The sequence below is a fragment of the Oculina patagonica genome, chromosome 8 (assembly GCF_052425735.1).
Source record: "Oculina patagonica isolate OP01 chromosome 8, crgOcupat, whole genome shotgun sequence".
Classification (NCBI taxonomy): domain Eukaryota; kingdom Metazoa; phylum Cnidaria; class Anthozoa; order Scleractinia; family Oculinidae; genus Oculina; species Oculina patagonica.
The window spans coordinates 17122870-17137342 of record NC_135765.1 but is presented as its reverse complement, the minus strand read 5'-3'; the positions used below and the strand labels follow the sequence as shown (position 1 = coordinate 17137342).

General features: G+C 36.6%; 1 protein-coding gene across 1 annotated transcript; it reads right to left on the bottom strand.

Annotated features, from left to right (window-relative positions):
- Nucleotides 1-808: 808 nt before the first annotated feature.
- LOC144662832 (uncharacterized) lies at nucleotides 809-3013 on the bottom strand. Its single transcript, XM_078523784.1, has one exon. It carries the CDS (start codon nucleotides 2877-2879, stop codon nucleotides 1950-1952), a length of 930 nt encoding a protein of 309 aa, XP_078379910.1. The 5' UTR covers nucleotides 2880-3013; the 3' UTR covers nucleotides 809-1949.
- Between the last annotated feature and the right edge of the window lie 11460 nt (nucleotides 3014-14473).

The window sequence follows — 14473 nt, the reverse complement described above, 5'->3', positions numbered from 1 at the left end:
GAGCCTGAAAATTTTTTTCAGGTCTTCAGTAGTGTAAGGCCGCATTTGCATTTATCATATATATATTTCACTGCTACTGCTGGACACACATTCATTTATTTCACATATACTTGGGCCGAGTATCATGTCCACCATAAAGGGATTACCCATATACGACCGCTCTCATGTGGCTTTGATAGCTCAGTGGTAGAGCATTGCACTGGCAACGCAAAGGTCGTGGGTTCGACTCCCGCTCAGAGCCTGAAAATTTTTTTCAGGTCTTCAGTAGTGTAAGGCCGCATTTGCATTTATCATATATATATTTCACTGCTACTGCTGGACACACATTCATTTATTTCACATATACTTGGGCCGAGTATCATGTCCACCATAAAGGGATTACCCATATACGACCGCTCTCATGTGGCTTTGATAGCTCAGTGGTAGAGCATTGCACTGGCAACGCAAAGGTCGTGGGTTCGACTCCCGCTCAGAGCCTGAAAATTTTTTTCAGGTCTTCAGTAGTGTAAGGCCGCATTTGCATTTATCATATATATATTTCACTGCTACTGCTGGACACACATTCATTTATTTCACATATACTTGGGCCGAGTATCATGTCCACCATAAAGGGATTACCCATATACGACCGCTCTCATGTGGCTTTGATAGCTCAGTGGTAGAGCATTGCACTGGCAACGCAAAGGTCGTGGGTTCGACTCCCGCTCAGAGCCTGAAAATTTTTTTCAGGTCTTCAGTAGTGTAAGGCCGCATTTGCATTTATCATATATATATTTCACTGCTACTGCTGGACACACATTCATTTATTTAATTATATTTATAATTTTGATTTTTTCAGTTTAATAGTTTTTAACCATTTTTAGCCTTTTAAATATCAATTTTATTTATGTATGACGGATTATTTAAATTTCAGTAGGCTTAATTTTATGCAATATGTGTACGATGGCCAAAGTAGCCTGTCCCAGGAGTTCGGTTAGTTAGGGAACAGCGCGAAGGATCGCTGTTTTGGTTATGGCCAAAGTAGCGAGAGCTTTCGAGCTGGCCACTGTCACGCGTACCTAAATCTTAATGATTACAAAGAATACAATTGTTTATTTTACAATTATTGGTGTAAGCAAAAATGGCGTGTAACTATGACAACTAATAAATATTGCAAAAACAAGGTAGATAACTATAGCTTCATAGATATTAATATAATAATTAAATTTTTTGTGAGCCCTGGCTGTTCCAATGTAAACAAACAGTGAGATTTTATTGCGTCACGCACACAGTTCTGTATGTGTACAAACTCGCCTCTCACTGCTGCCTGCTGGTCACTAGATCCCCTGTGTACTGCTTTTGAATTAAAATTTCATTTATTTACAGTTGGATCTTTCCCTGGTTAGGAAATCATCATGGGATCGAAACACTCATCAAGTTTCTGTTCCCTGTTGCTTTTATCATTACAGGGGCTACGCGCCATTCACAATTTTGCAGTGATTTAATTTTCAAAAACTCAAACTGATTATATTAAGATAAGAAAGGTTTTTGTACATAGGAAGCGGTAGGAGGCATTAATCAGCATCTTTGTAAATATCATGGAAGCGATAAATGTGCATTTTTTTTCGGGAAATAAAGCAATTAAAAAGTGAAATATTAAATTTAGAAGAAGAAAAAAATAATCAGAGCATTCGAACGTTAGCTTTTAGAAGTTAGTTTTTCCCATACTGGAGAGAATTTGGACAATTTTGCATCTATATCGTAGGTATGCCATTCAAAAGGAGAATTATTATTTTAAAATAAACACAACCAAATTTTCGTAACGATTACAACAGAAAAGAAATTTCACGAAATTAATATTCATAGTTCCAGGGTGGACACTAGGAAACCGCGACCTCCAGATTACGAAGCCAGCGCCCTCCGCTACTCGCCCCCTGTCTCTTGATTAAGATGCTGACCTTTTCTCGGAACTAAAGGCGTGTATCAAGAACTGAAACTAGCGAAACAGCTTGAAAGTTAGTCTCTGAGCTTGATTGTACGTTCACTTCTGAGTTTCCTTTTCTGCAGAACAGGCAAGCTTTTTTCACCTCCACTTTTATGTCTCTTTTAAGGAAGGCGTAAGCAAATGGATTTATGGCGGAGTTAGCAATCAGTAAGAGCCGACGAATCATCTGCAGTATCTCCGTATCTTCGCACAGTTTTAAAACATGTTTACACATGGCATAATAAAGCTCTAGTGAATAGCAAAAAATAAAGAAAAACGCGACGAACAGAATCATTTTCAACGCAGTAGAACCGCGTCGATTTTCGCGGTTCATATTGCCCCTTGCTGCTTGCTGCTGTTGGTTTCTGTGCTTTAATTGTTGTCTTTTGGCAATGATGCTTATACGAAGAGCAACAAATAGAATAAGTACGCATGGAAGAGCTTCGAAGAGGACCAACAGTATAGGCAAAGCGTACTTGAGAGTTTCTCTTTTATAAAAGAAGTAGAATGGAATGAAGATAAGTCCACGCAAAACAACCGGGACAAGCCAAGAGAAAGTTATCCAAATCACCACGGTTTTTCCGGACACTTTGGTTCTGTGGTAAAAGGGCGAGGTAATAGCTACGTACCTGTCCATTATCATGGCACAAAGATTACAAACTGATGAGTATATGAAGATCCAGCGAAATGCTCTCATAAACGTTGACTGACAGGGAAACCAACGGTCACAGAAAAACAGAGGAGGATAGAAGCTTAACGCCACAAGGACATCAGCTACAGCAAGAGAAATGATGAACCAGTTGAGCTTGCTTGAACGAAGACGTTTTCTTGAGACGATGATTAGGATTAGGAAGCAGTTTCCCAGCAATGTTGTTATGGTCAAAGTCCAGGCAGTAACCTCGAAGAAGGAAGACATCGTTTTTACTCAGGAATCGTCGTGCTTCCAAATATGAGAGTTTATCTTCTGCGGTGAAGGGAGCAGCTGTCTTTTATCTTGTCAACTTGCGAAATCACGACACAATGGCAAACAGGTAACTACGATGGTCCCTCCCTAAAAAAGACAATAGAAGCGTTTAATTAAAGAAAAAATGGAGATGCAGTTAATTCAGAACAGGTAGTTCTTGATCATGAAAATTTCATTTAATCTCGGTGGGAAAGGGAATAATTAATGCAACTGTCACGTTTAGGGCGTAATGAATAGCTGAAGACCAAAGCTGTTGAATGGATTGCAATAACAGTATTGTACCATAAAATAACCATTCGGTTGACAACCGCTATTGGTCTTAACTTAGCATACAGGTGGCTTTGGGCCCACAGCCCTGTAACTTCTCTTTTAACCCTTTTTGACTGTAACAGTCAAAAGATTCTGATTTCTGGAAAATAATATCCAATAGATGGTAGAGCCTTTCTCCACAACTGGCTAAAAGGACAAACTGAAACCAAAGTTGCCTGTGCAAACTGTTAATTGTCACTTTTTAATCAGCTCAATTTAAGCTTACTTGCGCAATCAATTTGTAAATATTATGAGACCTCAGTCTTTATTTTATATAGAGTTTTAATAGTTTTTATAAACTTTTGTTTGAATTGAATGGAAAGTAATAAAAAAATAAAGTTTCCCCCACAAAACGTCTCCCCGTCTTGTATGCCTTTGTTTCTTACCCTTATTTCTTCTTTGTTTATATGCACCATGCACAAAGCAAAGGTGATTTAATATAAAACATGTACATATCTGCGACTTGTTTTCAAGGAAAGAAGGATCTCGAATATGGCTCAGTTACAGCATACGGCCCCGCAGTGCACCTTCTCTCGCGTTAGAAAATCAGCGAACCTTGGTGTTTTTGCTAACTTAACAACTTTTCAACGATAATCTAGCAGAGCCAAGCAAAAGTTTAAAAAGAAGTAGTAATATTTTCTATTTACTAAGGGGTATGGATCCTCGAAACTTTAACTTGGTACATAACAAAATATAAATGTGTCGTCCTGGGCGAGTCAAATTTTTTTTTTACCTCTATGATTTTAAAATTAAATGATCATGCTAGAAATGCTGGGACGTTTTATTTTTTTTGGTTTTTGGTTCCATTGCATTGCTCATTCCTTGGTTAAATTGGACCATAAACTTCACAACTTTTTTGGCGATACGTTAGTTGTGGTGAAACGTGGATTCGTCACTTAAAAATGAACCTTCCTGCTAATTTTCATTAATATGAACACAAAACTGACAAATTTGGGGAAACATGTCTGTCCAAATGCCGTTGCTATGATAACGTCATGCTCCCGACACAACAACCTATCCTATCAAATTATTTCCAGTTAAATTTTAGATAAACTCGCCAAGTTTGGCAGCGTTTGGTTGAATCTTGAAAAAGTTATAAGCGTTTTAAAGTCAGCGCGGACAATTTTCCAACGACCACCAGCCTCCCGGTCTGGATAGGGCAGTAAGTGCCAATGAAAAGAAACTTGACTGTTGTATGCAAAAGAGAAATACAGGCATGTTTGTAAACGCTTATTTTTGGTATTTCGGAAAGGTGTTAGTGATAGTCCGTTGTATTCTGGAGTAAAGGAAAAACCTTTCACTGATAACTAAATCAACTATGCTTGCAATAATTAAATTAAACTTAAAAATGCATGGAAGCTTCCACTTACAGAAACTTTTTCCCTTCTCTTTCAATTTATTGGGACTTTAAATCGCTCACCAAGAGTCTGTTTCAAGGCTTAGTCACTACTCCTCTCTATCAAGTATCTTGTACCCTTTAAACCTTAAATGAACTTATTTAAATACATAAATTACAGTCATGGTGGGACTCTTAAAATAAACGTGGAAACTGAAACGTCCACCACGTTGCACTAATAACAACCTTGAACATGCCAACGGGGCTAGGAAAAATAAATAATGACCAACCATTGTTCGGCATGAGAAAGGAAAAGTTTGGAAATCAGAATTAACCATAGCTTGAGCTTTCGCGTGGGTCTCATCAGCCAGGGTCAACAAGAATCGAACAAGAACACCGAGACATGACTACTGTAGATGTTATTCTTGGAAGCTAAACCAACACCTTAGGATCCATCCGTGTCGGCGGAAATGACCAAAAATAAAACTGACATTGACAGCCGTAGAAGATATAACAACATGTCGCTTACATGTTTCTTGCAAAATGAGAAATCAAGCAAATAAACTTTTGAGGTTATGCCAATAGGTGTCATTGATATTCGGAAATTTCTGCAGTTATGAAATTTATCAAAGAATAACTAGAAAAAAAAAGAATAGATTAATTGATTAAGGATTTTTGTTTTGTCCATCGCGAGACAATTGGGAACCGAAGTAAATGAAGTCCCGATGTATTTTCGATAAATTTATTTAAGATTTCTATCTCAAATTAAGCAATGTCTTCTTTTTACAATTCTTTGGAATAGCTTAAACTTTACGATTTAAACCATGCGATTTTACTATCTTTGAGTTGATACAACTATCTAATACTGATAGATGTTTCATTGAATAATTCTTATTAAACATTAACTAACACAAAATGAAAAATTAGATAAGCAATCGAAATAATGTCACAATGTATGTAAATGATTTCGTAGTCCATTAGTTGCTGCTTGGGAAAGAAAATGTTTATTATTTTTTTAAGCTTAGGGTGCCGACGCCAAAGTACCTAACAAGAGCTTCTCCCCCATAAAATCCCAGTTACAATAAGATCGACACAAAACAAAATAAAATAAACAATTAGTATACTAATGACAAGATTTAGCTTCCCAACATTTGTGCGAACTAACAGAAGGTGATTTCTGCGGATTCTTTAGTTGAAAATTTAAAAGAAACCACACATAGAGCGCGTGGCCACAGTTAAATACCTTCAAGGGCTGAATTGAACGATTCGAGTGGTCTTTTTCATTTTTTCCATCTTCAAACTTTTATATTTACAGGGTGCTTTTTAGCATTATTCTGCTCACTGATACTGTTTAGTAATTTGCATATTTTCCATTTCCCCTTAAGTTACCCGTCGATAAAATTGTGTAGTCCCTTTTCCCCCCACAGGGTAAAAGCATTATGTGAAGCTAAATTGCGTAGAACCATGAACATTACGATTGATTTTTAAAAAGGTGGCAATAATTTTTATCGCAACGAAATCTTACCTAAATTTAGGATCTCGCTGCTGCTGTCTTTTCCGAAAATGCAACTGGCCTAATTACGATACTTACGATAAGTTTCGTAAGTTGGAAAGAACATTCCACAAAAGCAAACGACAGCTAAAACGTCATTTTGCTCAATTGAGCCCTTATATCTACATAGCGTTTATTGTCTTTTAAAATCACTCTTCCTCTGGACTTTGTGGGCAAATGATTCAACTATATTAATAGAATTGTCATTTTTCTAAGAGGGATAATAACAATAATTATTCTTTTTACTTAATTAAAACTTCTGGTACGCACCTTCCGATTTAAGAGCGGACGAAATGCGCCTCATTTACACATTTCATTTGAATTGATGACCAGTTCTGTCCACGAATAAAGTACTAATCTTTCACAGTCTATTTTATGGTCAATGGGTGGCTGGCGTTATTGCAAGTGAAAACAACAGTAAGGCGCGCCAGAGTTGTATAATGTAATTCTTTACCATTTACTATATAGCTGTTTAAATGCATTTGAAGGAAAAGTCAATTAAATTAATGTGTTTTACAGATTGCGTCAGATTCTCGTTCCTGGTTGTTATTCGAATTGCAAATGCAAATGTATTGTTATGCAAATGAAACAAGTAAATCGTAACTATTTTACTTCAATTTCCTCGTAGTCACGCAATTTCTAAAATACTAATATTCAGTGTTTTCATTTTCAAAAAGAGCGCACTTTTGAAATGTTATATAAAAAATTAGTTTCTGTCTACAAAAACTACTAAGAAAACTTTACCAGTTGCATGGCTATACATCATTGTGATGAATGAGACCCAGAAGACATCAGAGAAATCGACCGCAATAAGCACAACTTTATTTAATTATGCTGTTGCGAGGGAACTAGAATAATCTTCCAAGGCAACTAAGGAACAAAGGCTTGAACCAGCAGTGTACATTGAAATTTAAGACTGTCCGACTGTAAATTTCGAGAAAAAATTTCAAAACTGAAAGTTCGCATTTCTTCATATTCAGTCAAAAGAAAAAGAACCCCTTTGATGAACTATTTACGAAAATGACATTTAAAATTTTCAAAGCGTTTTTATTTTTGAGAAAATCGGCAAAACGTGAAATGCCGTTTTCGCGTCCCCGCCGCCGTAAAATTTTGTCAAAAATTCGTGCGTATTCAAAACACTCGTAAGGAAAGAAGGTTGATAAGATAAGCGGGGCAACCAATATACTACACAGAAATCTAAAAATATTGCAAAAAGATGCACTTTAACAGATCATTTTGAAAGCTCGAAAATTCGCATTTTGGGCACTTTGGTAAACACTTGAAACAAAGGCAACTGTGGTGGCAAAAATCGTGTCCTGGTATATTGAAAATTGGAATAAAAAATAAATAAATCGGCGTCAAGTACTATTATCGTACTGTAACATATAAAAAAATCCAGCTTGGGCAATTAAAAAGTTGAAAAACCACCCGTTGGGAGAAGTAAACGCTTAGTGAATATTTCATGTATTGGCTGTGTTTTCACTGAGACAATTTTAGCTAGATAAAGCTGGAAAAATCCGGAAATACAGTGAAAACACTTTGTTTATTGTTAAGCGAGTTAAAAATGGAAACTGTTTTCACAAGGAAAAACAAAGGTTTTTCAAGCCTTTACCACAGGTAATTCACGCAGAGTTATACTAACCTCGCACTGAGATGGTTTAACGTGTCCTGACAAATACCGCAGCCAATCGAATTGCGTGTAGTGACAGATGCGTGCTATGGCTCCCTTTCCCAAGTGAAAACTACAAAAATTGTCACGGTCACGAAATCACTAGTAAACCGTTTTCGATTGGATTTATTCAATGTAATGTGTTTTAGTTTTGCTCACTTTGGCTACAGTTACTACTCGAATATAAAATCTATCTATCTTATGTATTTGCATTTACTGTTTTGTATTTATATCAAAATGAATTTTAGAGGAGGTGATAATTGATCTGACCGGTATTTAGACAATTGGTACGTAGGGGACCCACAGAACGAGACTATGGGTCGCATCGGTATACCCGGTTTGTGCAGTTTCGGTAGTCCGTAAAGTTTCGGTGGTTACGGTACTGAGCACCGCAGTCGGTAGTAACGTTGATTGTCAAAAGCGTCGGTCTTTTTAAGCGTAAGTAGTTTGCTGTTAAGTATACGTTATAGTGCAGGCGTCGGGTCACGTTTGCTCTGACTGCCAGGCCTCCTAGTAGAAACATGACGAGCGACGAGAAATGGTGATGTAAACAATCACATTTCTGAACACCACCGACTTACTAAACACAAAATCGACTAGGACTCTGCTGAATGCTTAATCTACGGTACTAACTATTTTCAACGACTGACTCTGGAAAACTGGTACACAAACTTAGAACAGACGTCTATCAACAGATGTCAACAACTACCGGCACCTTACAAACGACTTATTCCCGACGTAAACAGAACCGACAAACGAACCGCCAACAGAACGACTTAATTTGACTAACAATAGACGGAACAGAACGACTTAATTAGACTAACAATAGACGGATCGAAACTGACCAATTACTGATTACAAACTTTACACTAGTCTTACAGCCAATAACATCACGGCTTAACTGACCAATCAACTTCAACGGACCAGACATAACATCATCGACTGACAACAACTTTTCACTTGACTCTGAAGATGACTTCCGCTCAGGTTGTCCAAACGTCAGTCACCAACAACAGTTCTTCTCAGAACTACTCTCATCCGAACGATCACACTATACGAACTACTGATACTCCTGGGTTCAAACCATTTACTGTATGGAAATAAATGTTCAGTAAAAGAACAGAATCACTTGACGGCATTGTCAAAAAAAAAGTTAATAAAAACCCTTTAAAAATTTTAAATGTCATTTTCATAAATAGTTCACCAAAGGGTTTCTTTTGACTGAATATGAAGAAATGCGAATTTTCAGTTTTGAATTTGTTTTCTTGAAATTTACAGTCGGACAGTCTTAAAACTTTGAATTGTTACTTCAACTAACTGTAAACCGATAGGATTATATTTGTAGCGCATAGGTTGTTGAAATTTTGAAATTTGCAAAATATGTATGTTAAAAAGCTTGAAATTTTAAGTATGTTTTCACTACAATCTTTTCAATATGTTTTGACTCAACTCTCTTTGAATCGAATTTTTATAGTGTTTGGTTCATGTCCAAGAACCGGGGCGTTTACATAAACCAAAAACTGTGAATAATGATGTTTTTGATTCTCCACGTGCATTGAATGTATCTATTCGGTTTTGACGCTTAGCTACTCGTGCACGTTAATTGAGATTCACTCCCAATCAACACTGAATTATATTGTTGCAGAGGGCTCCACCCTCGGCTATGTTCATTATTTTTTGGAAAAATGCTAATGGAGCTTCACTATATTATAACCCTCAAACTTAAAAAAATGTTTCTCTTCGGTTCTACCCGTTCAATTTCTAAAATTCAAAGTTTGGTAAGGAAAATACTTCAAAATGGCTTACACTGCCTTGGTTTCTTCGTGCAATAAACACATCTAGAAGAAACATCTTTCCGCGCTTGATAAATGTTGGTAGTCGTGACACTTTACTGCACACAGTAAAGTAACTCTTACTTTGCAGTTTTATGTCTAACTTAATTTCTTTCAGTTAAAGACCGTAATGTTAAAAGAGGCCACACAAATGGCGAATTCAACTACAAGACGAAACCGTTAAGCACTTAAAACTACCCGCTAACTGCTAATACACATGACGTAATTTATGTGCGTAGTGTAATGTAAATTGTCATCACTTACATCTTGGGCTATGCATTAAGACGACAATCCGACTGTTTTGAAGGCAAACATCTGCTGAGTTAACGAAAATACGACGCGCTTTTCCGCTCTTTTGGAATTCGTTTTTAACAAACTTTTGTACTTATTCGGCGGCAGCTTGTGTTATTTTAATTTTAGCCAGTTAAAAACTTCCCCAAGTCATTCAAAATTTAAAAGCTTTAACAGGATGTATAGCCTTAGCCACTTTTCTAAAATGACGAGCTCACGAGGACGGCTTTGTGCAATGTTTTACATCGGATAATTTTCGCCTACCCCAGTACGCAACTCTTCCTTTTACGCAAATCAGAATAACCGGAATGCTGACTATGCAAGAATATTGCTTTATGTATGTCCTTACACAAAACGTGAACTTTCTTATAAACGAGAACAAAATGCTCATTTCGACTGTTGGGATCAATAACAAATTGTGTGCTGGTTGATAACTCAACCGTCTCTCGTGTGTGCGCTAACAAGCGAGAGAAAGAGTTACGTTAGGTAGCCGGGCGTGCTCCTTTAAACAACCTTCTATGCGGCTGTATTGCGTCGACAGCCCGGTTACTGCGCGCATAACTTCAATCAGTTTATGAAAATTACTTGAAAAAAGATGTCCTTACAATTTCCAAATGTACAACTGAAAATTCACAAGGATTTTTGAAATTCGTATGGCTAAACCAAGAGATTTTGAAAATTTTCGAAGATCATCTACGAATATATTTGAAGTAGACCTCAGAATTAACCTCAAAAACACACCGAAATGTGAATTGCGGATACTTGGTGCCGAAAAGTGATTTAGAAAGTTAAAATATAAGGAAATTCCTCATCACGGATCGCTTAGAACAACTGTTTAAAAAGCAAACTGCTTAGCGAAGACTGACCCAGCCTTATTATGCAAAGAACTCCAGCTATGTTTAAAACAACTGATAAAATAAACGTAAATTAACAAGGATAAACGTGGATTTAAATTCTTTCCAAAAATTATGCTTATAAAGAAGTGACTTTTAATCGATATGAATGCCATTAAAGTCGTTTTAGCTTTGTTTATTCAAGAACCGTTAATCCTTTTGTAAAATGGGGAAGCATGATGTTCTGCTTTATTGATCTTTTACAGTTTGTCTATGTTTGTTAATTGCAGCTAGCTTTCGAGTGGCTTACACTATATTGCGAGCTGAAGAAACCTGCCAAAATCTGGTTCAATCGTAAACGAATGAGCCATCACGGCCGAAGTCAGACTTTTGGCATAGACGAGGCGCGGCGAGATCTGCGAGGGAAGAAGGCGCAAGCCGCTAGGGGGTTTAGGATACCCCATGAAAATTTTGAAATCTAAAAGCTCTCAAACGATATTTTCTGCATTTTTCATAAGGTATTTTTCAGTCAGAAAACTCAATCTCGATCAACTGGTGTTTATTTCTACAACTAAACGTATTTGTTTTAAATTCCCGGTTCAAAATCTAGTGCCTTGTCTTGCCTCTTGCTAATATAACTACGAGTCTAACCGCTGTTTCCTGAGTCCAAAATTATTTTGCTCTAATTTTTTAATGCAAAAATGACTTTAAAATAGATTGGAATGACAGTGAAGCACCCTTTAGTACTATCGATAACATCCCACATGTATCTCAATGATGGAAAAAGAAGTTTAAGGTCGTGTAAAGATATACAGGGATGAATAACAACTAACAGGAAATCATAAAATCGAGTGAACGAAACCACACTGCATTCGCGCGAAAAAAGGCTAAACCTTGGCCCCTGTGTCTCTGTAGAGACGCGATTGAAGTTACTATATTTCTTTAAACTCCCTTCTTTACAAATTATGGCCAAATGTTAATCATATGAGACAGGATCGACGATTTTACAAATAAAATAAACAAAGTGGATCAGAATTGGTTGATGCAATTAGTGGCAAAGTGAAACTGAGTAAGTAAGAGTACACTTTATCAGTTATATTCTTACTTTTGAGGGTGACCAGGAACCCACAGAACAGCACAATAACTTGCTGCACCTAAAGAGAAATGAAAACGATACCAGAAAAGCATATCGATTAAAGAAGTAGCTGACGAAAAAACTACCTACGCTAGTTGTTTGTTGTACCGCTTCAGGACAAATGATTTTTGTCCCAGTAATTATTTACAAAGGAAGTTGTGCATATCTATCGCTTTGCAAAACTATTTACCGAGTCCGCTGAAAGCTTTTTCATTACAATTTCGTTGATTTTCACAAATATAACAAAGTAATAGAAAATATGTCTGAAATTTTTAAATGTCGTACGTGTCCTAATTAGGTTGAGTGGAAAACAATTTCAAGGTAAGTGAGTGAAAGCGCCGTATGTTATTTTTTCAAGCTGAAAATATTGATTTGTATAAGTTGCAATACTGAAGTTGTTAACCTGTAGTTGACGCTGTACTAGTAAAAGTAAACGTAAAAGTCAACATACAAACAAAAAATAAATCTAAGAGCTAGTTTCTTTGAAACCAAAGCACAAGTTAACAAAACAACAAAAGGTTGTCCTTTTTGAAAAAAAACGTTCCGCGGAAAAATAGGTCAATTGTGTTTTTACAATTCTATAGTACCGCTTATGTTTTTAGGGACTAAGCAATAATTTAGGACTGAGAAGGAGGATCTAAAATGAGTACAATACGACTTGAATATATCGGTATCTTGTATCACCAGAATCTTTTTCAGCCCATATTCAGCCCTAAAATTCCCTTAAAATTTTCTATACCTTATGCTCATTGGGGAAACAAGCCACGTACTTGAATTTCTGGGAGAAGCCTTTCCAATCTTTGCTTAATCAGGGTGCCAAGCAGATACACCTCTTGTGCAAACCATTAAAAATTTAGTTCTATAAACATTTTAAAACGGCTTCCGCTAAACATTTTTTTTTCCGCTAAACATTTGAGCATTAACGGAAAAATAAAGTTACCAAACGGATTCATAGCATCGTAACAGTTATGAAGTTCTCCATATTTCAATTGAACCAAAGTTTAACTCTGTTCAAAACAAAATAAAGCGCCTTGGAGAAATGAATTACAGTGCGATGTTTCAAAAAGCATTCAAAATGTTATCGTGCTATGAGCAGAATTTTCGTAAATAATTTTTCCACTTATTGCTCGAACTTTGAGTGGAGTCCGTATTGAAATGTAAATTTTAAAACCTGTCTAATTACCAAAGCAATGGCGGAAGTAAATTTTGCAAATATTGACGAGCTCACAGCTTCAAAATGCTTTGATTTGTATAACATTTATTTAACAGTAAATTACTTCAAGTACATATTTTTTTTGTTTGAAACCTACTTCACGGGCATTACACAATAGTCCTATTCTACATTACACACTATTTTACATTTTTTCTAAATAGCATGCATAAATGGGGAGAAACAAAATGGCAGAATAGGATGATATATGTAGCTCTTGTTTTTCTTCAATTATTTCGGCTTAATCGACGACAAGATCTAGGAAGAGATCGAGGAACACGAGTGATGGAAGCAGAACTCCCTGAAGCAGTCTTCTCCTTGCTAGAACGTAATTCAGCGCCAAGTCTTCTTTTGATGTCACGATATTAATATTAGTATTAAATTCGGCACATGTGAAGTCTTGCAAGAATAAGACACTATTTTTTGAAAGATTCAAATAACGGAATTTAAAGACATGTGGAGTAATTATAGTCGTGAAGTCTGGTATTACCTACCTTGTTTGTTATGCCTCGTCTCCGTTACTTTTCCCTGGTAACAGAAAACACTTGTTTGCAGGAAAAGTTCTATGTGTTTTTCGCTTTCTACTGTCGGAAACTGTACAAACTGCTAGGTTTGCGTGATCTTCGATTGATTATTGGACTGAGAGCGTCTAAAGTGAGCTTGTGCGGGGGCTATTCATATTTAACAATTATTCGCCGAAGGCGAAGTGATTACTGTTGAATAATCCCCGAGACGAAGTCGAGGGGATTATTCAACAATAATCACTGAGCCTGAGGCGAATAATTGTTTTAGTATAATTTTTAGAGGTGATCATCAAGAACTTAAAGAAATAACGATAGCAAACAAAAAAACAGAAAACACAAGTGTTCGCTTGCATACGGTGTAAACCAGTTTAATTCATCGATTGCAATCAGAATTTATTTAGTTAAAGCAATAAAACGGAACAAAACAAACCCTATCAGAAAGATAGATGTCCGGTACCTTTGTACGATTGTTGATGACTTCTAAGCGAATGTGCAAATCCGCTCGAAAATGAGTAGCTCCGGTGAGAAGAGAACTAAATAATGTTTGCTCAATCGATCTGACTGAGTTTCTCATCGATCGCCAAAACCGCCGTGTTTACGATCATTTCTAATGCCTCGAGAACCACCTCTTGAAACTATTTTCGGTCCAAAAGCCTTGGTAGTTAATTTGAAAAATTTCCAATTTTTAAAATATCCAGGACTTGGACTGGTTTCTTTCAAATCAAAGAAATTTTCATTCAGCAAAAGCGGCCATGTTTACTTGCCTGGATGTGAAAGGTGGCGTGGCTAAGTAACCAAGCCTTCAAGGTTACAATCACCTCGTGCGGGGTGATTATAGCCTCATAAGCCGAGCTT